We start from the raw sequence: 25,765 nt of genomic DNA, 5'->3' as shown, positions 1-25,765 counted from the left end.
TCCACAGCCCTTGGGCATTTAGTGGCCACAGCTTGCCAATGGCTGAGGGCAAGGTCCTGGCAGGGACAGTGGTCAGAGCCCTGCCAGGACCCAGGGACTGTGTTGGTATTCCTCATTATAGGAAGAGACTGCCAGCAATTAGAGGTTGCAGTAACCTCTACAGACTGTGCTATTTGGTACGGTTTTTAAAGAAAGATTAGACTTGACCCATGGAAAAAAGTGAACTGGGATGTTTTGTAACAAATCCTGTTATGGCTCTATGTATATCTGTAGAGGTCTGAGCTGAGGTTTGGCCTTTAATGAGCAAAATCTTGAGCTCCATTTGAATCAGAGTTGGGAGTGGGCAGAATGACTTCATTGTAGGAGAGGCCACTGCTTTTGCTGTCTTGCTGTGCTTTTATTGTTTTTTGTCTCAGCATTGAGTTGCAGCCACAGAGTTCAAAGCATGAACTGTTTTCAGATGAGAAGGAAGGCAGGGATAGGCCTTCAGCACAGCAAGTCCAGTCAGAGGTGTACGTACAAGTGAAAGAGGACTTGGTAGTACCTCAGTATCCAGTGTCTGAAACTTGAGATCATGTTGAGTACCTGTTTCTAATGACTGAGCCTGGTTTCTTAAACAGATTAAATATTTGTCTATAGTTGTGCCTCTTGTCTCTTGGCATTCTGTAAAATATATCTACATAGCAATAAAGGACTGGATTCAGTGTATTGGAGAAAAGAAGAATTTGCTCAATTTGATACTTGCTTTAAATAACAAATCAGCATATATTCTGGTATGTGGTCAGCAAAACTTAGATTTGATAAAACTGAAATGGCTTCTGTTGTGATTTTAAAACATATATACAATAAAGGAGATTGATCTAGCTTGAAGCTGTCTTCAAGCACACAGAATGTGTTCTCTATACCTACCCTCCAGTGACTTTGACCTCGGTCTCAGGAATATGTAATGAAGTGTGAGGCTTCAAAGAGGTTGAACTTCAGTAGCACAGAGAGAATGGATTAATTATTTCACTATTGGTAACTGGCTGTTCTGACGTTGAAAGGAGTACTTGGTTTGCCAGTACCAGTGTCAGTAACCCAGCTGACTGCTACAGAAGTCATAATGTTCCCATGAGTACTGTTTGTTAAAGCATTTCTAGTGGTAATAGGAATTCTGGTTCCAGGGTTCTTAATGCCTGAAATACCAGCACACCCAGTCCACAGAGACCTGATCTCAATATGCAGAGTAAGTTCATGACCAGCAGTGGTTTCTTCCTGTCATTTGTGTTTTTATTCTTGGTACATTCTAGGAGCACTTGAGAGGAAGTGGGGCAGTGGCTGCTTATTCCCATATTTGGTATTCTAGACAGAATGGACATCCTAAGGGAGAGAGGTGATCCAGTGTTCCTGGACATCTAACCTGCCTCCAGCCAAGGCTTAATCCTGGCAGAGTCTCAGGGGTCCATTTCCTTGGTGCCTGTGCACGGTGCAGGTTCTGCCCAGAGTTACAGTCATGGTTGGTGGCACTCGTGGGGCCCCTTAACAGAGGTGGGCCTGACTCTTCACAGTACTGAAATCTTGTATTTACATGGTTGCAAATCCTTGTTCTCCAGTGGAGCTTGCATTGGTCTGCACGTTGGTAGTGGTGTATTTTGTGTTGTAAAGAGTTGGAATTAGTGTTACTGAGTACTTTAGTGAAATGAACACTTAAATACTTAACTGTGGAAAAGGAAACAATATTTAGAACATCAACTTACTTGCATCTCCTAACTTTCTCCTTGGTATTTTTCCTGAGACTTTTACTGGAAAGATTTTACTGGAAAGAGCTCATGTCTTCTGTACAGTTTTAGGGGTGAGGAGGGGAACCCCAAGCCCTAAATCTGCTTTCTTAAATAGTCACTATTAAAGCTATATTGGGAAGGAAGCAAATATGATATATTTCACAAAAGCATTTTAATCACTGACAGTGTAGGCACTACTTCGTGCTGGAATAGCTGGCTACCTTATGTGCTTCCATGCAATTCACCAGTAAAAAGACAAACTAAGGACTACAGAAATTAATCTTTATTTCATTAGTCCTGAGATTGACCTTTTCTTGTTCTTAATTGCAGCAGTCTGTACTTGAATTGAGACTAAATATGTTCAGCTGCATGTGTCAGAATGGCTAAAATTAATCCTTTATGGACACAGTCTTGACAGAACTAAAAACCTCCAGTTCTGAATAAGAAAGGAATGTCTGAAAACGATCCAGAAGACTAGAACGTAATAGAGAGTTTCAAATCCCTGTTTCGGTGCCACAGAATAAGTTTATAGACTCGAACAACTGGTTTTTTTCCCAGAGCTGAGCACTTCTTTTAGGGAGAGGAATTTCAGAGCTGTTTATTCTGAAAAGAGGCTTAACGGTGTGAAAGCTGACAAGTGCTGAAGCAAGTCTGTTTGGGCTGTGCTGGCAGTACAGGCTGTACCCTTAGAGGACGGCAGGTGCTTCATAAACCACTGAGGATGCTGTGATGGATGTTCCAAGGTGGTGGTTTGTGATGCAGGATTGTGTTGTTACCACAGTTAATGAATTAGTCATGAAGAGCTATTTAGTCTGACACACCTCGAGAGTGTTCACCTACTGAAATCAGGTTTTCTTTTGTTCAGGTCATTTCTTAATGCTGCAGCAGGCTGAGGTGTTTTTGCACCTGAGGCCATCAGGTGACTTTTTCACTGGACTTGTCCCATCTGTGGGTCTATTCTGAGACCAGAATACATTTAAAATGCAGCAGTCAACAAACTTTGCCCTGCAGCTCTGCGGGGGGGCTTATCTGAGTGTGGCTGGAGTCCAGTCTGGGACTGGGAGGGACAAAACAAGCAAAACTGGTCCTGTCAGTTTGACTGTGACCCACCGGTTGTGGTTTGTACTGGGTCTCTGATACTCAGAAATGGTTAAATAGCTCTTAACTTGGGGGTTGGGAGTGGGGAGGAGACTTCAATCAAAAACTAAAAATACCAGTGTTAACTTCTGCTGTTCTAGAAGCACTTAAGACGCTGGGCAGTTCTGCCTAGCCTGCACTTCCAAGTATGTAGGTGGAGAGTCAGTAATTGTGATGTTAACTACCTGTGCTGAGGTGGCTGTGGTCATTCATTTTACATCTGAAGCAGACAGTATAGAGGGAGAATAAACATTTTTTTAAAGGTTATTTTGCCTGGTAACTACGCTGACATCTTAAAGTTAGCAGTCAAGGTTTTTATGGTGTTTGTTTTGGATTGTTTTTTTTTCCTGCAAGCCTTTGAAAATATTTTATAATCCTGCTCTTTACAGGTGTGGAGTAGTTGGTTAACTTTAAAATACTAATCCTGTTGCTGTTTGCTCATTGATAGTGCAGGTGTACAAACAGGAAAAGAAAAAAACAAAGGGGAAATTAATATCATCTGATTGCTAAAACAAAGCAGCTCAAATTTAGTAGCTAAAATTATGTTCAGGCTGGTAACAGGATACAGTGAACAATGAAACTACATTCTGTAGCTAATTGTGTCCTTTTAGGGCTTGTTTTGGAATTGTACTTGGCCAATTGAAACTTTTCAGGGGAGTAGAAGTCAGCCTCATTTAAATGAACCAACCTCCTTATTTTGCATCACACCTCAGTGTGGTGCCTAGGCTCTCATTTATCTTTCTTTGTATTTTTAAACCCTTTGGAATGTATTCAAATAAATAAAACTTTTTTTTTAAGGTGGTGTTTTAAGGCAGGGCAGGTCAGGACACTGTTAGAACTGGCAGGTGGGGGGAGTACTTTTCTGTTGTTCTATCCATTCACTACTATGGCTGTAGTAAAATATGCAGTTTTGCCTCCTTATTCTTGTTCTGCCTTCCAGTCTCTAGTGTGACAATGTGGGAGAACCTCCCTGAGTAGCAAAGCTGTGCAGAGCCTTTGTGATCACTCTGTGGGTGTTGTTTTGTTCTGGTGCCGTTTTAATAAGGATGGAGTGGGGAATATATCTGAGGCATGTCCCTGACAGCTGCCATGGACTGTGGTGTGGAGCTCTTGTAGGAGCCTAAATTGTCTATAGGGCGAGAGAGGAATGCTCTGCTGGTTTTGGCAGCTGATACATGCAGACTATGTTGTGCCCCCTGTGAGGGAAATGGGACTTGGTCCACAGTAGCTGAGTGACAGAACTTTCTCCAACAGGACAGAGAATAAGGGAAATAAACCTTAGAGGGAATGTTCGGAGCCTAGTCTGGTCCAGGCAAGCTGCTTCCAATTTCCACGTGAAGTTCTGCTCCTTCAGCTCTACCTTAGTAGTGCTCTTTCCATCTGTTTATAAGCCTTTAATATTGCTGATGGAATTGGTTCAGTCTGGCACCTTCTCTGGTTCTAACCTTGTATAGGAAGTGTCTCTTACCCACAGATCAGCAGTGTGGCTTTGAAATATCTTCTTGAATCTGGTCTTAGCTCTCACCTTCTGCAGTTGCCTTTCTCATGCCCTCCCTTCTCTAACTCTCAGCAAGCTTTTGCAGGGGTCTTTTGTCTTCAGCTGCAAATGCCAAAGGACATGCTCCATTTCATTACAAGATTTCAGGGTGATTTTGGGGGTTTGTCCCTTAAATGTTTTCTGTAATGATGTAATGTGATGTCTAAGTTATGCTTTTACTGGTAGTTCTAAACAGGTTTAGGCTTGCTCAGGCAGTGGTGTGTGTAAACATTGGATCGTTTTTCTGGTCCTTTTTAAAGTGCAGATTTTCCTGGCAGTACATACTACAGGGAAACTTGCAATGAAATATGTTTTGTAAAGGCAAAGAAGTTCTGTTTTATACTTTGCAGTAAGGTCATGGAGATGAAAATGCATGTACAGATGTATATTTGTAATTCATGAACATGGATATGTGACTGTCATCCTATTACTTAAATGTCTGTACATGAAACAGGTGACTTTAGCAGTAGATTACAAATATTTTTTTATCTTCATTAGTCCTTAAAGCTACTGCTATCGAGTGTTGGACAATTTTTCAAAGTGCAATAAAAGATATCAATAATTGTTCATTAGCACTAAATAGGCAGAACATCCCTGAGGATAGATCTCTAGTAGGAATCTGTGGAATAGCTGGTGTATCACACACGAGTGTGTGTTAGAAGATACAGGAAAGCCTGTCTGTCATGCAGGCTGTCACTGAATGATTTAAAATGTAGAGCAATTCTGAACCTGCTGTTAACACTATCTAGAAGCAATACAGCTGCCTTACAACTGGACTCAACTTTTACTTGCATAATGTGGCACCATTTTTCACCACAAATAACCAAAACCTCTGATGCTTTATTTGCAAGGTTTTGTCCCTTTTGATAGCCCTTCTGCTAAACTGGGAATTACATCCACTTAAATTTCTGCTGTTGTTCTCTAGAAATCTGGGCTTTACCTGATGCTCTTCCATGCAAGTGGTATGTAAATCAACCCTTGCTAAACATTGAGATTTGACAGGAGCAAATTGCAAAGCATGATAGCTGCAGGCTGCCTCCTGTTCCTCTTGCTGTGTTTTAGTAGGAAAAAAAAATTATTCTGGCAGCCAGACATTGCACAAGGAGTATGCAGAAGCACATCTGCTTATCTAACAGTCTGATTCTTTAATCTACAGATTTTAAGAGATGTTTTCATTAACTGGATGAGACATGCTTAGCTGCATAACATAGTTGTTCAAATTAATGTTTTGTGAGGGAAAGAAAAAGGCACAGGCAGATGGCTGGGATGGTTGAAAATCATCACACACATGCCTGATGTGTGATGTATTTTTTCACTATATGATACATAGAACTGTGTGTGTTTTGTAGAAAACAAACTTTTCTCACTGATGGGCTCGGGTTTATTTGAAGTATGGTGATTACCCTGGATATATGTACAGACTGGAGAGTGAGAGGCTGGAGATGAGCACCATGCAGAAAGGGACCTGGGGTCTATCCCTGATGGTGAGCTGAGCATGAGGGCAGCCACGAGGGCCAGGGGGCATCAGGCCCAGCATCAGCAGCTGGACAAGGGGGGAATTGTCCTGCTCTGCTCTGCGTTGGGGCAGCCTCACTCCCAGTGCTGGGGGCAGTTCTGGGCACCACAATATTGAGCTGTGTGAGTGCCCAAAGCAGGGCATGAAGATGGTGAGAAGCAGCTGAGGGCACTGGGCTCACTGCAGGTACAGCCTCCTCGGGAGGGGAGGAGGAGGGACAGGCACTGATCTCTTTGCTCTTGTGACCAGTGACAGGGCCTGGGGGAATGGCCTGGAGTTGGGTCAGGGGTGATTTCGTTTGGACATTAGGGAAAGGTTCTTCACCCAGAGGGAGGCTGGGCCCTGGAACAGGCTCCCCAGGGCACTTGTCACAGCACCAGCCTGACAGAGTTCCAGGAGAGTTTGATCAATGCTCTCAGGCACATGGTAGGATTCTTGAGGATCTGCTGTACATGGAGCTGGACTTTTGTGTACCCCTTCTAACTCAGTATATTCTGTGGCTTTAGAAGAGATTTTGAGAATTAGACTCCCAAACCTGTGTTGCTCAATGACAAACCTCAGAGATTCAAATCCCACCTGATTTACCAAAAGGGCTGAAGCATTCCTGGTGTGTCTTTACTCCCTTTTCCAGCACTGCCTTAAGGCCTGCAGAGCATGGTGCTCTCGGTGGGCCCCACTGACCAACAGTGCTGCTGCCCTGGCAGGATGGAAGCAGTAGGAGATGGTGTGGCTGAGAACTGTGAGCTTAGCCTGACTTCACTCCTGGTTTGCAGCTGCCTCTGGATGTTTCACTAATGTGTGAAAATGTGAGAAATGCAATCCAAAACCAAACAGACTTTCAGTAAGTTAAACTGAAATGAAATCAATAGACATTTGAAGTATTAGAATAAGGTGTTACAGTGCTGCACATAAAAGCTTAACAGGAAACTGAAGTGGGGTTATTCATCTACCTATTAAAAAGCCAGACTAGATGAGGCATTCCAGTGCACAAAGGCTTTGGGTTATGTTTCTGCATTTAAATGCAACAGGACCTGCGGTAGGGACTAGTTTGTGTTGTTTGTAAACAGTTTACAAATTTTAATAAAGAACAGTTCCTGCCATTGTGTTCTTTTTTATTTTGAAAAAATGTAAAGAGAAAAACCCTGAGGTTTTCCTTAACATAGGTGATTCTGATAGCTTTCATTAATTGGGTTATTAACAAGGAGTGAGTTTGAAATACAAAAAATTGTACTCTCCATGGCAGCATAGCAATCAGTCACAGATTGGTTTAGCTGCTGGCAGCCTTCATACCTTGTTTGTTTAAAAAAAATCTGGGTAAGGAGTTCCTCTGGTGTTGTTGGATTTGGACTTAATGGACTTGGTTTTGTTGATACTCTCTTGTCTGTGTTTGTGTAAGGTTATCTTGGAAGATATTTGAAGATCCAGCTCTGTAAGGAGTGGAACAAATTGTCCTTCATTTCAGTGGGACAGATTAGATGGAATCTGTAGCATAGGGTTTCAGTTAGTATGTGAAATGTGCAGACAAGGAGGAAAACATAAGATGTGTAGATTGTGTCCTTTTTTTACTTTTTTTTTTTTTGAAAGGACCCTATCCTTAAAAACACATAGACTGCCTCAAAATTGTCTTTTTTTTTGTCCTGATAGTTGGCCTAAATACTTTTTGCAGAAGCAAATGGTTTTCTTCTCAACAAAACCTTACTAGGCATAAATAAAACTGGCAAGTTATTACAGATACCTGGATATTTCATGATTCTTTGTTCTTTTTTAATTATGTGTTCATAATTAGAAGAATATTGGTTTTGAAAGCGTCAATGAGTTTCAGTATTTTAGGTATTGAATAATTCATGATGAACTTTGTTTACACACTGTTTGTGTCTGAAAGAACCTCAAGCAACTTATTAAAAAAAGACTTTACCACATTCCTTTATTCAGAATTATCCTCTGGTTAATTACATTTGGCAAAATCTGTGTTTATGTAGAGACTGGTATTCTGCTGAGCCTCAGTGAGGGATGCCTGAATTCAAGTCAGGATTGGGAGCTGCCTGTTCTGGATCATGCTAGGGAAGAAGCCCTGAGCCCTGCAGAAGCCAAAGGCCAGCTGAGGCAGGAATGAATCGTGCTCACAGGTCAAAGGCACAAACCCAGGCAGCTGGGTAGCAGCAGAATAAGAAATTGATCTTGGGCAACTTGAAAATGGAACAAAACTCTTGGTCCCTTCCAGCAACTACAGTAAAAGCCCTGGAAATGTGTCTGCAGGTTTAAGATTATCCAGATGCTAATACAGCATGTTCAGCCCTTAGTCAGCACAGGGGAAGCCTGCAGAAAGTGTCAGTGTTTTTTAAGAAGTTGGTTTTGGCTTTGCTCCTGGAATGCTCCCAACATTTCTTGTTTTCCTTCGGATTCTCATTCTAACTTAGGGGTGCCTTAGTGTTTGTAGGTCAGGTGTGGGGAAGGCAAAGGAACAAGTGTGGAATTAAACTATATTGGAATGATTTGTCAAAGCTCTGAGAATTCTGCACAGAGGAGTTAGAAACAAGGTGAAGTTGAAGTGCATGGTAGCTGTTCCAGGAGTCTGTGTGTCCCTGTGTGCCTGGCTCCAGCCCTGCTGCTCAGTCAGGGCTGTGTGGCAGCACTGCACCCTTACCTGGTGCAGCCTGAAGGCACAGCTGCTGGCATTGCTTTTGGGTTGCTCTTTTAGCACACCACTTACAATTGTAATTCTGTTAGGCAAGGTGGAGTCAAAGGCAGCATTTACAGCGTGGTTGAAGGACTTTGAGCTACTCCCGTGGTCCTGATGGGCTCATAAGGAGTATGTTGTTTATCAAGCTGTCATGTAAGCTTAGAAAAAAGCTGTTCAAGTGCAAGTTACTTTGTAAGCCAGAACTTTGTTTTTAAAGAAACACAAATTTTGCATGTGACACAGAATGTAGAAAAAGGTAAAGTTGCTTTATGGGCCTCACCAAGGTAATGAATTGCAGCAGCCAAAAGTTAAAGGATTTTGATAATCTGAGCATCTCTTCATGTCCATGTTGTTTGGGATGGAGGGAATGAGACACTATTCGCTAAATAGTTGTCCTGTCGGAATCAGAATGTTATGCTTAGGTGAAAAAGTAATTCAGTTGCCTTTAGTTTATATTTTAATTCAATATTATTTCAGTTCATGTGGGTTTGAGTCAGAGGTCTGAAATTGAATGAGTCCAGAGGTTGAAAGCAAGGTACATCACAAGCATTTATAAGTTTAATGTGGGTTTGTGTAAAAGTGCTGCAAGCCAAAGTCTTCAGCCACAGTTCAGCGTTTGAGTCTTAAATAGTTTTTCTCCATTACTCTAATTTTGAAGCCTTGTGATTTAGCTTGAATTGCACCTGTTCTGGGTTTTCATTATGAAGTTTGGCATTTTACTAAACACATAGAAATGGGAAATTAAAGGGAAAAGAAAATGCAGCGTCACACTGCACCACTACAGAGGTTCTTTTAAATAAAACCAGGGTATTGATCTGCAATGGTCTGCAGCAGTTTATCCTTTTATCCTCAAAGCTGACACTTGGCTTTTTACTTGGTTTCCCCTTTAAATCGTTGGAATCCTATGTATATTTATGATGCTGAATTGCAAGGTCTAAAAGACATTTAAATTTGATTTTCTGCATAATACTGCCAAGTCAGTGATAAAGTTACAGGTTTTTGTGAAACAGCTTCTTGGCTGGCATCTGTGCTCAGAGCATAATTATGCCAATACAGTGTCTGTGAGACTGAATCTAATGCATGTCCTGATAACATCAGTTTCTCCTAGCAAATGGAGGAAGAAGGATAGTTTATAAATTATGTGTTTGTTCACATCTCTGGTAGAAACTTAGAGTTACAAAGATAGCTAGATGTCCAAATTAATTTTTTTTAGCTTTCTTGGTTTGGGAGTAATTTGAATGCTGGATATGAACATTAAACAGTCTCACATACTTAAAATAAGACTGAGAGGAAATGGCTGTTTCTGTGTTAAAATCTCTTTCATAGACCAGTAGGAACTATCATTTTAGCTATGAAGTGAACCTCTCCCCAGAGTTAATAAAAGAGGAATCCTGGGGAGGCAGAGATCATTCACATGTTGGTAATACACAGCCCAGATAATAACCATGAAGGCCAGGCCTCCTAGCTGTTGATGGTTGTCTTGAAAAAACATTGGGCCAGACATTTTTTATATATTTCCATTAATGACTGTGGTGTTCATCAGAATGGAATGAATGCTTCATATCTGCAATGTGTTTCTATGCTTCCACCTTTCTGGGATATCAGCTTCACTGACAGAGTGCAGTGAGCTAGAGGAGATCAAGTATATTGATTGTTAGTTTAATTTTCTTGGGTGACTTGTGTATTATTCTGGTAATACGAAAGTCTACAGAGCCAGGATATAAGCCTAATACAAATTAGAGTAAATAATTTGAAGCATAGGATTTTAGAGGAAGAAGTTTAGACAGCTGTATGAAATCTTAAGCTAGCTGGGTTAATTAAAAAAATGTTCAGAGAGCAGCATTCTTGTCATACAGATTTGAAAGTTACTGTAAAAAGAGCAAGTGAAGTAAACTATCATATTGATTAAAGTACAATAAGCCAGTTATTCTATACAACTGGAGTGTTACGTGCTGGTTTTTAAATGTATTTCTTATCAAAGCTGCCCTGGACTGAATAGTCACAGCTGCTTTAGAAGACTATTGAAATGACATATATTAGCTTTATGAATAATGTGCATGTGGAAGATGATCTGGTTATGAGAATCTGTCTCTTGTGGACATTGGACACTCAGTGGGACCTGCTTGCCCTGGCATAATTATTAAAGTAAAAACCAAGCCCTGACAAAGGATGAACGAAGCTGTGCATGGGTTCCCTCCTGACAGAGGTGACTGTGCAGCTGAGAAAGTGGATTAGTATCTGCTTGAGAATTCTGCACAGTGGGTGAGATTTGTTGGGTCTGATGTTTACTTCTTCTCCCAAGATTTTTGCCTCCTTTTGGTTTTTGATTAACTTTTTTGGCAGTTGAAGTGAACTTGTAAATTTGGTTCATTGGCAAAATGCTCAAGTTCTTGTTTGTATTTATGTAATAATTAACCAAGGAAACATTTGTATCTGAATACACTGAAATAAATATTAAGGTTGGATTATTTTGAGGTTGAATTAAAGGTTTAGTCAACATATCAAATAGTCTTATTTCCCACAGTGTCTGAAGTAAAATCTGGTTTTTGCACGAGTATCAAAACATGACAGCTCATAAAAGGGACTCGTGTTGGGCCACATGCGTGTTACCACCCAGGTACAGACTCTGCTGTAGGGAGTGAGCACCACTCCCTGAGCCTTTCCCTGCTGCTCCCAGTTTGTGCTGCCAGAGGTAAACAGGAAGCTGCTGCACTTCTGGAGCCTTTACTCCCTTTACTCAGCACTCTGTGAAATTAAAATAAACATAAAAAGCAATTTTTGCATCAGAACCTCCCCCAGTGCAGAGCTCCTCCTGACCCCCCAAATGCTCTCCTGCAGCCGCTGTCCCGTGAGAGGAGCTGCCAGCTCCTGAGCCCTGGGGTTATTGCTGTGAAAAACGCCAGTCACTTGTTTTTAAAGTTTAAACGTTTCATAGTAATAAAACTATTAATACAATTAGAGTAATAATAATGTGGACAATTTGAATTAGGACAATATGAGACAACAGAATCAAAGACTTATGAATATCCGGGTACCTTTTTCTGGGCAGCACAAGCCTGAAAAAGGACCCACATTAACAGAGGATTAACTCTTAAAAACAACAGCCTGTTGCATATTCATACACCTCATACATGATGCATAAATTCCATTCAAACACAGGATTCTGTCCGGTCATAGTCAACTTCTTCCTCTGAATCCTAACAGTGTCTTCGAGACGGGAAGAAGTTTCTTCTGATAAGAGGGCAATAAATTCTTTTTCTCTGAAACATTAGGTGTCCTGTGGCTGCTATCTCGCTGCAAGTCCTTTCTTTAAAAAAGTATCCCACATAACATAGTTTCTATTTTAACATTTTTTTATAACCTAAAGCTATATTTAATACACTACCTAAGAGAATTAATACAGCGCTACTTTCTAACATAACACATATAATATTAATTTTAATATTTGCCAAAAGCCAGTCATAAAACACATGCATTTTTCACACACAGCTCTCACCAAACATGAAACCAGATGTGCTTGAAGCCAGCAACTTTGGAAAATCCTGTGTAAACCTAACAGAATACATTGGAGTTCTTCAAGCTCTTTATCACAGGCTCCACCCTGGTACACAGAGCAGTGATCGTCTTCTCCTGCCCCACTCACCCCCGTTGAAACTATGCATGCAGGAGGGAAGATCAAAGCACATACCTCAAAAATAGGTGAACTTGGAACCCATGACCACGCTAATGCCCAGGTTAAGAATTAAGCAGTTGACTGCATATCTTATTTGTGGTATCAGAACAGTTAAATGTTACAACTCTGAGCAGTGCATAACACTAATGAAGTTTGGTGATGTCAGCACAAAGGTGCTTTTTGGTACATGCTGTTGAAAAAAGTCTTGGCCACAGTTTTCTGCTGGGTAGCAGCTTTTGCAGTTTCATCATGCCTGTTGCAATAAAGAGTGTTTTTCTTTAGCCTGAACTGCCGCAGGCATGTGACTACATGACAGTCTCCACTTAGAAAACAGTATCCATATTCTCTCTGGTTTGTAAATAAGTTCAGAAAATGGCTTTTTTTTAAAGGAAAAAAAAAACCACCCGAAAGAGACTCAGCTGTAGTTTTTCCAAATTATTTTAAATTTAGTTGTTATTCAGGGGGATGATTTAGCTAATGCTTATTTTAGAAATTAGTCTTTCAGTTTTTGTGGAATTGCTACATGCTGTTACTCAGCTAAATCAAACTGTTGGCATAAAAACATCTTGTTTGATTAGAAGCAGTAATAAAATAAGGTCTGTAATCTGCCCAGCGTGTTGTGTAAAAATTGGTGAGGACAAATATACCCAACAAAATGTAGATGTTCAATAATTGCTGTAATTTAATAATTGCAAAAATGTATTATTCTTTCATCCTTCAATGTTGTCTTATCAGTTTAAACGCTAAGTAATTCAGAAGTATTGCAATGCTCTTAATTTGCATTCTGCATAAATTAAAAGCAAAACCTGCAGCTAAAGAATAAGGTTAAAACAATTATTTTTATTTTCTTCATAATGCACTGCCCCACTCTGCTTTCTGGCAGGAGCATTGTGGTACTGGGAAGGGCTAGAGGGGAATCTGGGCTGGGCAGCCCCTGAGCTGCAGGGGCAGATCCCTCGGGGAGCTGCAGCATCCGTGGCTTTCAGCGTGGCTGCGAGCTGCCGTCCCAGCATTGTCCCTGGGGGACTCCGGGGGTGACCACGCGTTCCGTGTAAAACCTGTCACGGCATTGTCAGCTGGGCATGCTGCCGGGGCAGACCTTGGCCTTAGGCTCCCAGCGTGGTGTCCTGCAGTATCGGTGTGATAAGGAGACAAATGTCCTCATTTTGCGGGCACAAAGGGGTCGGGAGAAGGGAGCAGGAACGGCTGCGGCCCTACACTGAGGGCAGTGACTGAGCAGGGAGGAATTCACTGCGGTCCTTGGGGCCTGATGGTCTAAAGCTGGGTGCTAACACCCGAGATTCCAAAAGCTGCCAGGGGCAGGGGAGCGAGTGTTGACATCAGCTAGAGCAGGACAAGGCTGAGGTTATCTTAGTAATGTAAAAAAATATGGGTTTTACTTGGTCTGAAATTTTCCCCTGGCACCAGCACAGTGCGGGCAGCCCAGCTGCCAGCACCAGCATCCAGCGCTCCCCTCTGCAGTGCGTGCCGAGGCGCTGGTCCCACGCGTGGAGCCTCTGAGTCACATTGCTCTGACATTCCTCCCTCTGGAGAGCATGGGAAACTCCCAGTGGACTTCAGTTTATTGCTTAGTTGCAGGATGATCCAGGAAAAATATTTTCAGTATTCTGCTATAGCAGAGGCTGTGGCATGTTGTCTGAATCTTCTGATGGAGTTTCCAAACTACGTTTTTCAATTGAAGACCATAATAATTTATGTGTGAGGTGTATGATTGCTTAAACGCCTTTGAAACCTGTCTTTAGTGGAGAAGAGTGACGCATATAAAATCTTTATTACACTCAAGGATTGACATAGCCAAAATGAAAATATTTGTTGTAATCTATCTGTTACATTTCTTAAATTGTATGGTAGATTTATACAAATGTAAACTGCATGTACAATTCACAGATCAAGAGTTAGTGTGTGTGAATGCTGCTCAGTGCAGTGACTGCAGTACAGGGGGATTCTGGTGCTGTATATGCCCACACGTACATGGAATAAAAGCTGCTATTGCAAGGCAGCCAGGGTCTCTCCTGATCCACCAGTCCCAGGAGAGCTTGCTGCTCCTGCCACAAGGAACAAGTCAGACTTCAGACAGCTCCAGAGACTGTTCAATAAGTGAAGTAAAACAATAAATATCTAAGAGCAAGTCAGCTGTATTAAGTTGTTAACAGTATTGCATTTCCTTAGGAAAGGTATTTCTTGGAACCTCAGGACACAGCCCCCCAACAAGCTGTGGGATAAGCAAATCGGAGTTCACACGTCATTTACTACTTCCCAGTATCTGCCTGCAGTCTCTGTAACTTGTTTCAAAATCTTAGGCACGTTTGCACGATCCGCCTTTGAGCTCCTTCCTCGCTTATTTTTGTCTGTCATGTGCCTTATTAAAAACAGTATTTCAAAACTTCTAAGTGAAAGTTAATACTGATGCAACAGATGAGCCTTGTGGTTAAATACTGAAGTAACTTCTATTCTGGTAGCGTCCTGTTACATATCTTAGAAGAGCTTATCTTAGAAGAATGCCAATGTTGTTTCTGACTCCTGAAAATGAGCGTGATGTGTAAATCCTGTAGACTCCCATGTTCTCATAGCTCCTGCTGTGTTAGAGTGTGCATTTGCTGTCCAGGTGAGCAGGCTCTGGTTGCTGCCGCATCTGCTGCTCCCAGCCCTGGCTGCAGGCAGGTAGAGCCTGGCTGTTCCCTGGCTCCAGAGCAGGAGGTGATGGTGGGGAGCTGCCCTGGGGCCAGGCCCTGCTGGGGCAGCAGCACCCGCACAGGAGCTGGTGGGAGCAGCTGTTTGGGCCGCTGGGATCTCCTGCAGCCTGGAACCAGCTCTGGGGTCATGTTGGGCTGAATCCAACCCTTTCTCAGAGCAGACAGTGAGAGCACTTGGCTTTTCCCCCCAGACATTTTTTTCTCAGTATTATATTTCCCTAGCTGAGTTTTTTTGGATATTAACCTGCTAGTAGTTTCCATTCCTTAATACATTTTTGGTATTTTTAGTTCTCTGTTTAAGATGTCTATCCTGCTGCCTAGATGCTCAGTATTTTTGCTTTGCTATTTCCTCAAATCTTTAAGCACTGCTTTTCGTCTCCCTTAATATTTTCCTCATGTTAAATTTAAATAAATGGCCTTTTATCTTTGTCCATCTTGTTGCTTCTGCTGTCTTCCTTTAATTTCCTTTCAGAAATACGGTCACATCATTGCAGCCAATAAGTATTTTTTCTAACATAAGATACAAGAGCTATTTTGGAGCCCATTTGTTCACTATAGCTTCTCTGTTTTGATTATCCCAGTCAAGGACCAAAATTAACATTAAGTATTTTTGCAATATTCTCTGGGAACAGCAGACCCCTTTCATTTTTTAGAAATATGTGAAAGATGCCTCTAAGTGGATTAGAAAAGTTTGCTAATTTTGACAGATGATATCATTGCAGAAAGCCGTGGGTTTATTTTCTTGTTAGCTGGGAGAACTGATACAAATGATGTGTGTATGGGCCTGGTGATGGGCCTCTTGTGGTAGAAGCATTGATGTCAGGTCAGAAGTAAATGGTGTGCAGCTTTGTCAGTTTTGTGACATCTTTGGCTGATGTGTGTATCTCATTTACTGTTGTGTTTAAATTCTGAGCTGAGGAGGCAGGCACATGCTCCAGAACCACAAGGATTTTGTGCTGTAGTACTGTGTCAATGGAAAAGGGGAAGAAAAGGTCATGCTTGTGATCACTTGACCCTCCTGCTCCCTCGTGGAGGCTGAGAATCCCTTCTGCACTGAGATGGGGCATTGGTGTTTGCTACTGAAAAAAGCTGTTAGAGATTCAGAGTGGCAATTTTTCCCTTTGTGGGAATGAAGAATGATTATTGATGGCATGTAGGTGTTGTTGTTTAGTGAGAGTTCTGATGGACAGAGTAAGAAGGTTCTCAGGCACTGAATATACAGTCTCTTCTGATCCCTTGTTTTTAGTGCTTTATTTTTAGAGGTTCTATTTTTAAACACCTTGAAATACAAAAATATTTGGGTTTTTTCCAGTTAAAAGAAAGAGCCATGCCGTGTCACAGCATGGGTTATCTTTTTATAGCTACATCAAATACGTGTTGCTTGGGATAATGCAAGAATATACAAACAATAATAAAGGCAAAAATGAGGAACCAGCAGTTGATACTGTAGCACAAGGTGGAGACCAGCAAAAATAAATTCTGTAAATAAATGTCTTCTCAATACTTACTCACTCCATACAAAGAAATAACTGCTTTAACCACATTGTGCTGCCAGTACCAAAAGCAGTGCAGGAAGCACAGGCAGCATCTAGTACATGGGATATATTTTGCATCCTCTTTCTTGGTATTCATGTAGCAGTTGTGTGGATCTGTGAATGAGTGGGTGTTCAGGAGCACACAGGGTGGGAGCAGAGTGGATTTTGCAGGTTCCTGGTGTCCAGGTGCTGAGATGTGGGGTAGCCCTGCCCCTCCTCAGGCTGTGGCTCGGGAGCAGCAGGCCCCGAGCTCACGGGGTCAGCTCGTGACTCGTAAATATTATTCTTGTCAGAGCAGAGCAGATCTGATTTGGAGCCTAAAACAGCAACCAAATGAATAATAACAGCTGACAGCAGCGTGGTACACGCCTTTAATTGCAGCCTTGCCAGTCCAGCCTCCACTCCCTGTGCATCGTCAGATGCTGGGGTTGGAAGCCCAGGAAGAGCCTGGGGGAGGCCTGGCAGCCAGGTTGTTCTACACTGGTGTTTCCACTTCTGTGGCTTTTTGCAGCCTGTTGAGATGTGTTTTTGTTTTAGGGTTGTTTTTTTGGTTTGTTTTGTGTTTTTTCTTAATCTGCCAAGCTCATCTTTTTGCAGCTGCTCAGGCTTTGTTAGTGCTGACACAGACTTTTATTCGCTTACTTATTGTACAGTTAGATCACACCTTTCTCTGAGAAAACCTAAGAGAAGCCAAGTGCCCATCTGCTGCCATCTGACCTGCCTGGCTTGGCCCAGGGCTGGACCTTGGGCTCTTTGGCCAGCTCTGACAGTGTCCCAGGGGAGCCCTGTGGGAGTTACCTGGTCTGGCTGGGGCTGCTGCAGCATCAGGTGTGGGGCAGCTCTGCAAACCTTGTGCTGCTGCCTCTGAAGAAGCTTCTGGGACAGAAGGACTCAAGCAGTTCAGGAGACCTGGCCTTGTGACTGGGTGATTGGTCTGGAGAGGGGTGGAGGGAGAATGTGCTGCGTGCTGGACAGCAGAGGGCAATTAGCAGCTGAGAGAATTGCCCTGAGTGCACCCTGCAAAGCAGGTTCCAGTGGGCACCAGGTAACGAGCTCAGATGTAAGTTGTCTCCAGATTAGACTGCTGCATTTTTATCTGGATGATGGAAAGCTCTGGCTAAAAAAAGAGCTTAAATTCTCAAGAAATATGCAATAAGAACAAATCATTAGTGTAATTTTTAAGCATGCAACTTTGACCTTTGGGAAATATGCAGCCTGGAGTAAGATGAAGAGTTGCTTTTATAACTGCTGTGATGTGAAGTTTTTTCAGATGATTGATTATATTAAATGTTTTTTTTTTAATTTCAAAACTCAAAAACCTATTGGCTGTTAGCTGGACAAGGTTATAGTACAAGTTGGAAGTGACTGAAATTGCTAAATTCAGATTAGACTCTATAATAGCCATTACTCACGCTTGGAAGGGCAAGAACTTGGGAGTGGGTGATGTCCTCTGGACAAAACACTCCCTGTTTTGTTGCCCAGAGAAAGAAGTGGTAGTCACTGCACCTAACCATGCCATGCTGTTACCTTCCTGGAGAAGGAGGGGTGAGAGCAAAACTTAACTGTGGCTGCTCAGGCACTTCTCAAGCTTGGGCTTATTTCTAGATCCCAGGGAGAAGTCTGACAATAATCTGGTGGTGATTTCCTGCCTCTCTGCACATTTGAATTTTAGGCTGTGTATTGAAAGGAAAGGGGCAATTCCAAACTACTAGGAAACTGCCATTTAAACTGAGTTACAGTTTTAATGTGAACTACTTAGTGCCATGACTCTCAGCTGTCTTCTGTGCCACTGCTTTACTGGGTGTTTGGGCTGCTGCCTTCTTGTTGAACCTCTCTCTCTCTGCGTGGTTTGTGGTCTGTGGCTCTCAGCTTTGATGGCTGCTGTGATCAGAGCTGGACAGGAGTGCAGGGCAGGGCTGCTCTCAGGGCTGCCCTGGCACTGCCCCCCTGCTTCCCTGCTGCCCCCCAGTGCTTTGGGGGAAGAACCCTTTGGCCTTAATCACAGTCAGCAACAGTCAGTGACTTGCATAAAGCTGCTGTTTTGCAGACTGTGTGCACATTGTCCATGTATCCCGTGGCTTTGCAAGCTTTGTGCTCATTGAGCTCACTGGGTCTGGTGCCATGGCTTCTAAAGGGAAGCTTGATTGTTTTCCCAGTCTCATTTCTTACACATTTTCTGTGGCTTACTCCATTATCTGATACTAAACCATGTTCTGTAAAGCTTTGTGAGCAATCTAATTATCCATATTTATTTTGATACTGTACCTTTTTGTCCATCCTGCCAGTTCCTTTTTCCAAGTGTAATATCACAAATAAGCTGATGAATACACTGAAGTCCATTGGACTTCTGTTTTCTCCAAGAAACCAAGCTTCAACTCGTATTTTCAGTCATATGTTTTATGACAATTGAAAAATTGATTCTTTGTTTTCTCAGTGCTTCCAGATCACTGCTTCCATTGTACAGATAGAAAATCAATAAGGTTCACACAAGCTAAGCTAGTTTAAGGTTATTATTTTATTGAACAGCATGTACACTTCTGGACATTCAGGCAAATTGCTGAGTTTGTGTTTTCAGGCATATTTACTTCTGCTGTACTATGTTTGAAAGCATTTTTTTGCTGTAAGTTTGCAGCTGTTCTCTACTGGTGTTGGCAGTAATGGATCTGCATCAGGGTAGCACTGGCTGGAGGCTTTAGAGAAAACACCCACAAAGCCTACAGCTTCTGTGCTGTCTGCAGTAGCAGGGTTTAGTGGAAGTTAATTTAACTTGAGGTGAAAATCCAGTTGGTTTTTATGTCACTTGACATGAAGCCAAGCTGTAGGCCTGGTGTAGCACTTGGTGCTAGTAAAGTTGTGTGGGTCATTTGCTTCTGCAGAAATGTGTATGCATGAAAATTGCCCCTCTATAAGTTGCTGATGTCCCATTTCAAAATACTAATGCAGCTGAAGTGTTCAGAGTACCTAAATTTTCTTCTTTAATCTGTAAATTATTGCAGAATAAAATGATGCATTACTTTGTAATAGTAAATTGCTTGTGTCCTGGTGAATGTGACTTGATCCTGGATAAAGTACACCCGAGCAGTGTAGTTAAATCACATTGTTACAAATTGGAGCACTAAAGAATAAGGGAAATTTGCAGAATTGGCATTTTGTTGGCTACATCTTCCTTGACAGTATACTTGATCACTTCTTAGTGTTAAATGTAGTAATTCCAGCATCACTAATTTCATTATTGTGTAAGCAAAAATTAAGTAGAAAGAGGGAAGAGATCAGAACTCCATTAGCATTGTCTGCCAGGCTACAGAAAATAGGTTTGGGTTTGGAGAGCAAATTTATAGCTGAATTAATAGCCTTGATGTCGACTGGATTTAAATCTGTTTGTGGGTGTATCCATGGAACCAAACTACTGTTCAAATCAGCTGGAAGAAAAACACATTTTGATTCAAGTGGTACAGCATGAAATGTCACATGTTTTAGTAGCATCCTGAAATAGTAGTCTCTGAATGTGGGGAGAGAGTATCTATTTAGATGTCATTAAGCATGGTGACTAACAGATCAAAAGGGGCTCTGAAGACATGCAGCCGACAAGCTGGGGTACATCATTTGCAGAACATCCCTGAATGCTCAGCTGCAGCAGGCTCACTGCTTCCCTCCCAGTAACAGCTTCTGTGCAGCTTTGATTTAAATGACTGTAAAAGATGAGGAATAATTCATTGTGGTGATGGTAATTATCCTCACTGCTAATAGTTACAATGTAGGAGTGTAATTTTTGCATCCTTAGCTTCCAATAGCTGCATCTCAGTTGGAATAATTGGGGTTTTTTTCTACTAGGTTTAAAAATGTCTTCTATCTGAAATTCATTCTGTGTGTAGGTGGTCACAAAACCCCCTGGAATTACCTTCTAGTTCTGGAGGGCAGTGCAGAAGCAAATCAGCTGACACCACTTATGGATGCTTTCATGGAATGCCTGGATCAAGGAATAGAATTCAATGAAAGGAAAACATTTGGGAAGTTGGAATTCAAATAATGGTTTTCAGTTACTTAGTGCTGATGAGAAATGTAGTAACCTTTTGTGGTGTTCATTGTGCTTTCCTGCAGGGCAGCAAAGGACACTACAGATACCACTGGCAGAGCCACAATGTCAAGCACAGTGGAGTGGATGACATGGTCCTGCTTTCCAAAATCACTGAGGATGCCATAGTGGAGAACCTAAAGAAACGATACATGGATGATTATATTTTTGTATCCTTTGCTGGTTTTGGGGAGCCCCGGGGCTTTGCTGAGCCAATGTGACACTAATTATGTGAATGTGTTCTCTTTAAGAAGATTACTCAAAGATGCTGAACAGTCTATGTGACACTTCACCTGAGATAACAGAAAAGGCTCTGAAAACTCAGCTGATTATGAGTTGAAAATAAAATAGCAAAAATTATTTTAAGGTACTCTTTGTAATATGTTGAAGATTGTACCTCTCTATATTTACACATTGACGTGACCCCTGAAGCCTCCTGAGGTAATGATACTTCTAAGAGCAGGAATGATAGGTTTAAAGTGTGTGTACATTTATTGATATGTTGTCTTCTATACTTCCAAAATTATAATGCTTTCAGAATTGCATTTCTTCTGTCACATAGCCCTGTTTACAGCTTCTTCTGGAATTGTTAATACTGTGAATCATGGGATGATGGAAACAGGTGAATTTGTCAACATCTGTAAATCTTCAGTGTTCTCACTTAATCTTTTCTATGATTAATGAAAATGTGAAAATTTAAATACTGGAACATGCAACCTTACAGGAAGAAAAGACTTGAATACCCAAGGCTTGCTTTTTTAAAAAAAAATTCACATGAAAGCAATTCCTTAAGATAAGAATATTCACTATTTCATTTTCAGCTTTTGCAATGTAACATGAGCTGCAGTAATGAATTTGGTAAATTCTAGTCAGTGATGATGTACTAGAAAGTTGTGCTGTTCCTTCTGCTTTAGCCAGGTTTTCATACTTCCTAGTTGTATCTGGAGAATAGTTTCCTTGAAGAGCTTAACATATTTTAGCAGAAAGAGGAGGAAATATAAGATCTGGCTGTTTCCATATATTCTTGACAGATGGTCAAGGGCTGTGCAGCAGCTCAATTTAGCAGGGACTGATATTGGAAAGTTCATGTTGCAGTTGTTTCTATCATGAACTGCAGAGGTTTCTAATCCATGTGTGAACATGGGTTTGGACCCTCTGCTGAAGTACCACACTGTTACTGAAATTGCTTTATAGGAGCAGGATGAAGTTGCACAGTATTTGCCAGACTGTGGTACAGGGACGAGCTGTAGGAGCATGAGTGCTGTTGGTCTGTGGAGTGCTGCAAGTTCCTTGCAGTGTGTGCAGAGACTTCAGTGCCCTGTGCAGAAGAAAGATTTTTGCTTTTTCTTTTTTATGAAAATACTGAGATTTTCACATAGAGATGATCTTTCTACTGAAGACAGAATAAGAGTGTTTTCCCAGGGAGCTGGTGGTCGCATTAAGGAATCAGACCTCCCTTATGCAGGGAGAAAGAATCCTTTTGCAGTTTCTGTGAAGGCTTTTCATTCAAAGATGAAGATCATCTCTTGAATATTTGAATTGTTTGTGTGTCCACCCGTGAATGAACATTTCTCAGTGCTACATTGTACAGAGATGACAGAATCATCCCAGAAAATGCTGGTATTGTTTACCAACAGAAAACTGTCACTTCAAGTGTTTGTACTGACACAATGAGTAATTGATCTGTTATATCCAAGACCCAGATGTTGTCACTCATTTTGAATTAAATTAAAAATGTATGAAGAAAGCATTGCAAATTAGTATTACAGAAATTATGTTCATTGAGTTCTAGTTCTTCTCTAACATGTTACCTTTTGGCACCACAGTAGGAGATTCCTACATAGGACAATCCAGCAGGATTGATGTGTTAATTTTCCTACTTTGCACAGAAAGCTTAGATAGCAAGTTTGCCTGTGAACAATTCCAGATTGTTATTGAAACCTGCAGTACAGCATTTTGGACCCATAGGTGTGGGCTCATTGCTAACTCCCAGTTATATAGTGATACCTGTGAATTACTGTCAGGTGCTTCCTATGTGTACACTGCAGCTGTAGTTCCAAAGGTTTGTGAGGGATTTGAAATGCAGAGCATGTGCAGCTGAATGCTGAATGATGAAATATTGTATTAAAAATGTTGCAAAAAAATCTAATAATGGCTTGAAATTGAGTGTGGTGGTACAGGGCAGTCTGCAGGAGAGGACTCGGAGGGACTGTTAATAGTTTCACTCATAAAATAACAGCACAGACTGAATTACCCAATCTCCCCAGCCCCCCAGTGCATGCAGCTGAGTAATTGTCTCATTTAGCTCAGCAGTGGCCGTTTCCATCCAGCTCTGCTTGCTCAGCACTGTCCTGTGAGATCAGAATGTGTCACTGCACTGTATTCTGCAAAGGTCAAACCAATATTTTCTAATACTGACAATATGACCTCTTCAGTTACAAAGGAGTAAAACCAGCTCAAATGTGCCATTTCCTTTCTGTATTTTTATTCAAGGTGTGTCATGTTTTGGCCTTTAATACATGATTCTGTACTTAGGTTATTCTAAAATAAGATAATACAAAAATATCCCAATTGAATGGTATGTTTATATTCTTGTAAGCCTACTAATTTAATTTTTATTAACAATTGTTGTAAGCTGTGGTGGTTTTTACTATTTTTTGAAGTATTACGTAATAGATGGAAAAGTTCTTTGTTGTTAGTAGGAAGATGATACTTTATGAAACTGCTGTTACCTTAACTTCTTTTGAATGCAGACATATATTGGCTCTGTACTAATCTCTGTGAATCCTTTCAAGCAAATGCCATATTTTGGGGAAAAGGAAATTGAAATGTACCAAGGAGCAGTAAGTAAAGCAGTCTAAAATATTGTGCAGCATCAGGGGCTTGGAAATCATTATCCTGTACAGTTGAATTCTGGGAAGAGTTTGTTTCTGGGTTTGCTAGCATTGTGCTTGCCTGGGAGAACTTGGCAGATGGTCATTGCCATAGACTGAGTATTCAGATTGAACTTCCTGTCATGCAAGATCAGCATTTCAAGAAAATACTTGTATTGATTAGCTCTAATCCATATTAGGTATCACTCCTTGACATGTCCCTGCTCCTGCAAAGGCAGTTTTTAAGCTGTCATATGCACAAAATTGCCATTAGTGGATTTGGAGACTGTGATTTCAGAACTCTAGCTGGACAAGAACAATAAAAAAGTGAGGTGCCAAAATTAGATGCCACTTTTGAAAATACAGCTTGAAGAGTGAGTTAGCACAGACACATTAGGGACTTAAATTCAGTTTCCTGTCTGAGTTGGGTGTGTCCACTCAGGGCAGCTGTTGGGTTTGGGTGGCCCAAAATGCAAATGGGACCTGAGGCAGCAGGCTCTGAGTGCTGCTGGGGAAAGCATTGTTAGCACATGGCTGCTGGTGGGATAGGCTGAAATTGTGTGTGTCCTTTGGACAAGTTATACATTTCCAGCAGAAGCCACTTTTAGAACAGGGTATTTCTAGGAGAAAATTATAGATTGGAGAAACTTCACTGGCAAAGTCTAGAGACTTTAGTTTGTTTTTATTAAATGTACCAAAGAATTTTTGGGGAAAATTCACTATAAAGTGCTATTTGGAATTATTTTTTCCAGAGAAATAACTCTTCCAGTTTAAATACAAACTTCTTTTGGTCTTTCTGCATTTTTTTGTGCTGCCTTGACAAATTATTCTTTATTTCCCCTCCTAGGCACAGTATGAAAACCCACCACATATTTATGCTCTTGCGGACAGCATGTACAGAAACATGATTATTGACAGAGAAAATCAGTGTGTCATTATTAGGTAAGAAAAAGATGGGTAAAAAGGATTTAGTCTTCTTCTAGTGTTTTAACTTGATGAAGCAGAAAAGTTTATTATATCATGAAAAAGCTTCTGTCCACATCCACTTTTTGGGATTTTCTGGGGTAGCCAGAATTTTCTGACCCTCCTTTTTGTTTTCCAGTAAAATCCTGATGACAACTTAACCACAAGAAATCTTAGTCACACAGCCAGCTTCTTGTCCAATGCCAGAATTACAACAGCTTGAATGACTACACGAGGGGGCTGGATTAACAGCTGTACAACCAGATCCTGTTAAATCCAGCAATCCCACATGGACTGCATTTATCATGGTCTTTTGTTCCTTTTGGAATTTTACTTGCATTCACTCAGAGACAAAAGGCGAGAGATACTGGGAAATTAATTTTGTCTTCACGATTAATCTTTTTAATTATTAAGCAATGGAATTCACTGTAGAATTCTTACTAAACTTTTTTTAATGACAGGCATTATTTAAGTGACAGTCAAAGTGAATTTTGGGACTAGAGTTCTGCTTTGTTCTCATCTGTGGGTTTTATAGGTGGTGTATGATAAAAGAAAACGTGTGGGGAGCAAGAACTGCAGGATCCTGGAGCTGGGAGCCTCTGTCCCTCCTGACAGGGCTGCTGGGGTGCAGGGCTGGCACCTGGAGCTGGGAGCCTCTGTCCCTCCTGCCAGGGCTGCTGGGGTGTGCAGGGCAGAGCCCCTGGAGCTGGGAGCCTCTGTCCCTCCTGCCAGGGCTGCTGGGGTGCAGGGCAGAGCCCCTGGAGCTGGGAGCCTCTGTCCCTCCTGCCAGGGCTGCTGGGGTGCAGGGCTGGCCCCTGGAGCTGCCCTTTACCCGTCCCCAGAGCAGGGTGGGTGTCCCAGGGCTGTGCAGGCATTTTACACCTGGGAAGGCCAAGCAGTTTGCTGGGTCCAAGGAGGGCCTCCCTGCTCCTGGGCCCCTGGGATAAAGGAAACAAAAAGCCCAGAGCTCTCCTGCCTTCACTGGGATGGCTAAATTGTTCTCTGAGCTCAGTCTTTCTCTTTGGGGAACTGATACTTATTGCTGTGCTGAAGTTTATTAGACACATGCAGTCAAATTGAGACCTGTTAGGAATGGGTAAAATTGGGATTTTGCTTTTGGCATAAAGTAACATCCCAGAGAGTGGGATGTTTCACATGAAGCTAAATTTATAGTGAAAATCTTTGAGCTGTTGTGGATTGTGAATAAAAACCCTATTTTTGATCCTGTGCTACGCCCCACAATGCAATGCATGCGGAGTCACATTGAGAGAGTTCTGAGATGCAGATCTGAGATACAAACTTAGA

General features: G+C 41.6%; 1 protein-coding gene across 3 annotated transcripts in view; it reads left to right on the top strand.

Moving 5' to 3' along the window:
- MYO1E (myosin IE) overlaps positions 1–25,765 on the top strand; it is a 76,624-nt gene that overhangs the window by 9,586 nt on the left and 41,273 nt on the right. For 2 of the 3 annotated variants that reach the window (XM_005487826.4, XM_026793925.2), the window contains exons 2-4: positions 20,651–20,794; positions 23,378–23,467; positions 24,345–24,439. In XM_005487826.4, coding sequence (XP_005487883.2) covers positions 20,651–20,794; positions 23,378–23,467; positions 24,345–24,439 — 329 coding nt within the window. Of the gene's footprint in view, positions 1–20,257; positions 20,277–20,650; positions 20,795–23,377; positions 23,468–24,344; positions 24,440–25,765 lie in introns of those variants that run through there. The other variant, XM_026793924.2, reaches the window with a different exon arrangement.

This window comes from Zonotrichia albicollis, chromosome 11, assembly GCF_047830755.1.
Source record: "Zonotrichia albicollis isolate bZonAlb1 chromosome 11, bZonAlb1.hap1, whole genome shotgun sequence".
Lineage (NCBI taxonomy): Eukaryota > Metazoa > Chordata > Aves > Passeriformes > Passerellidae > Zonotrichia > Zonotrichia albicollis.
This window is presented reverse-complemented; position numbering and strand designations above follow the sequence as displayed.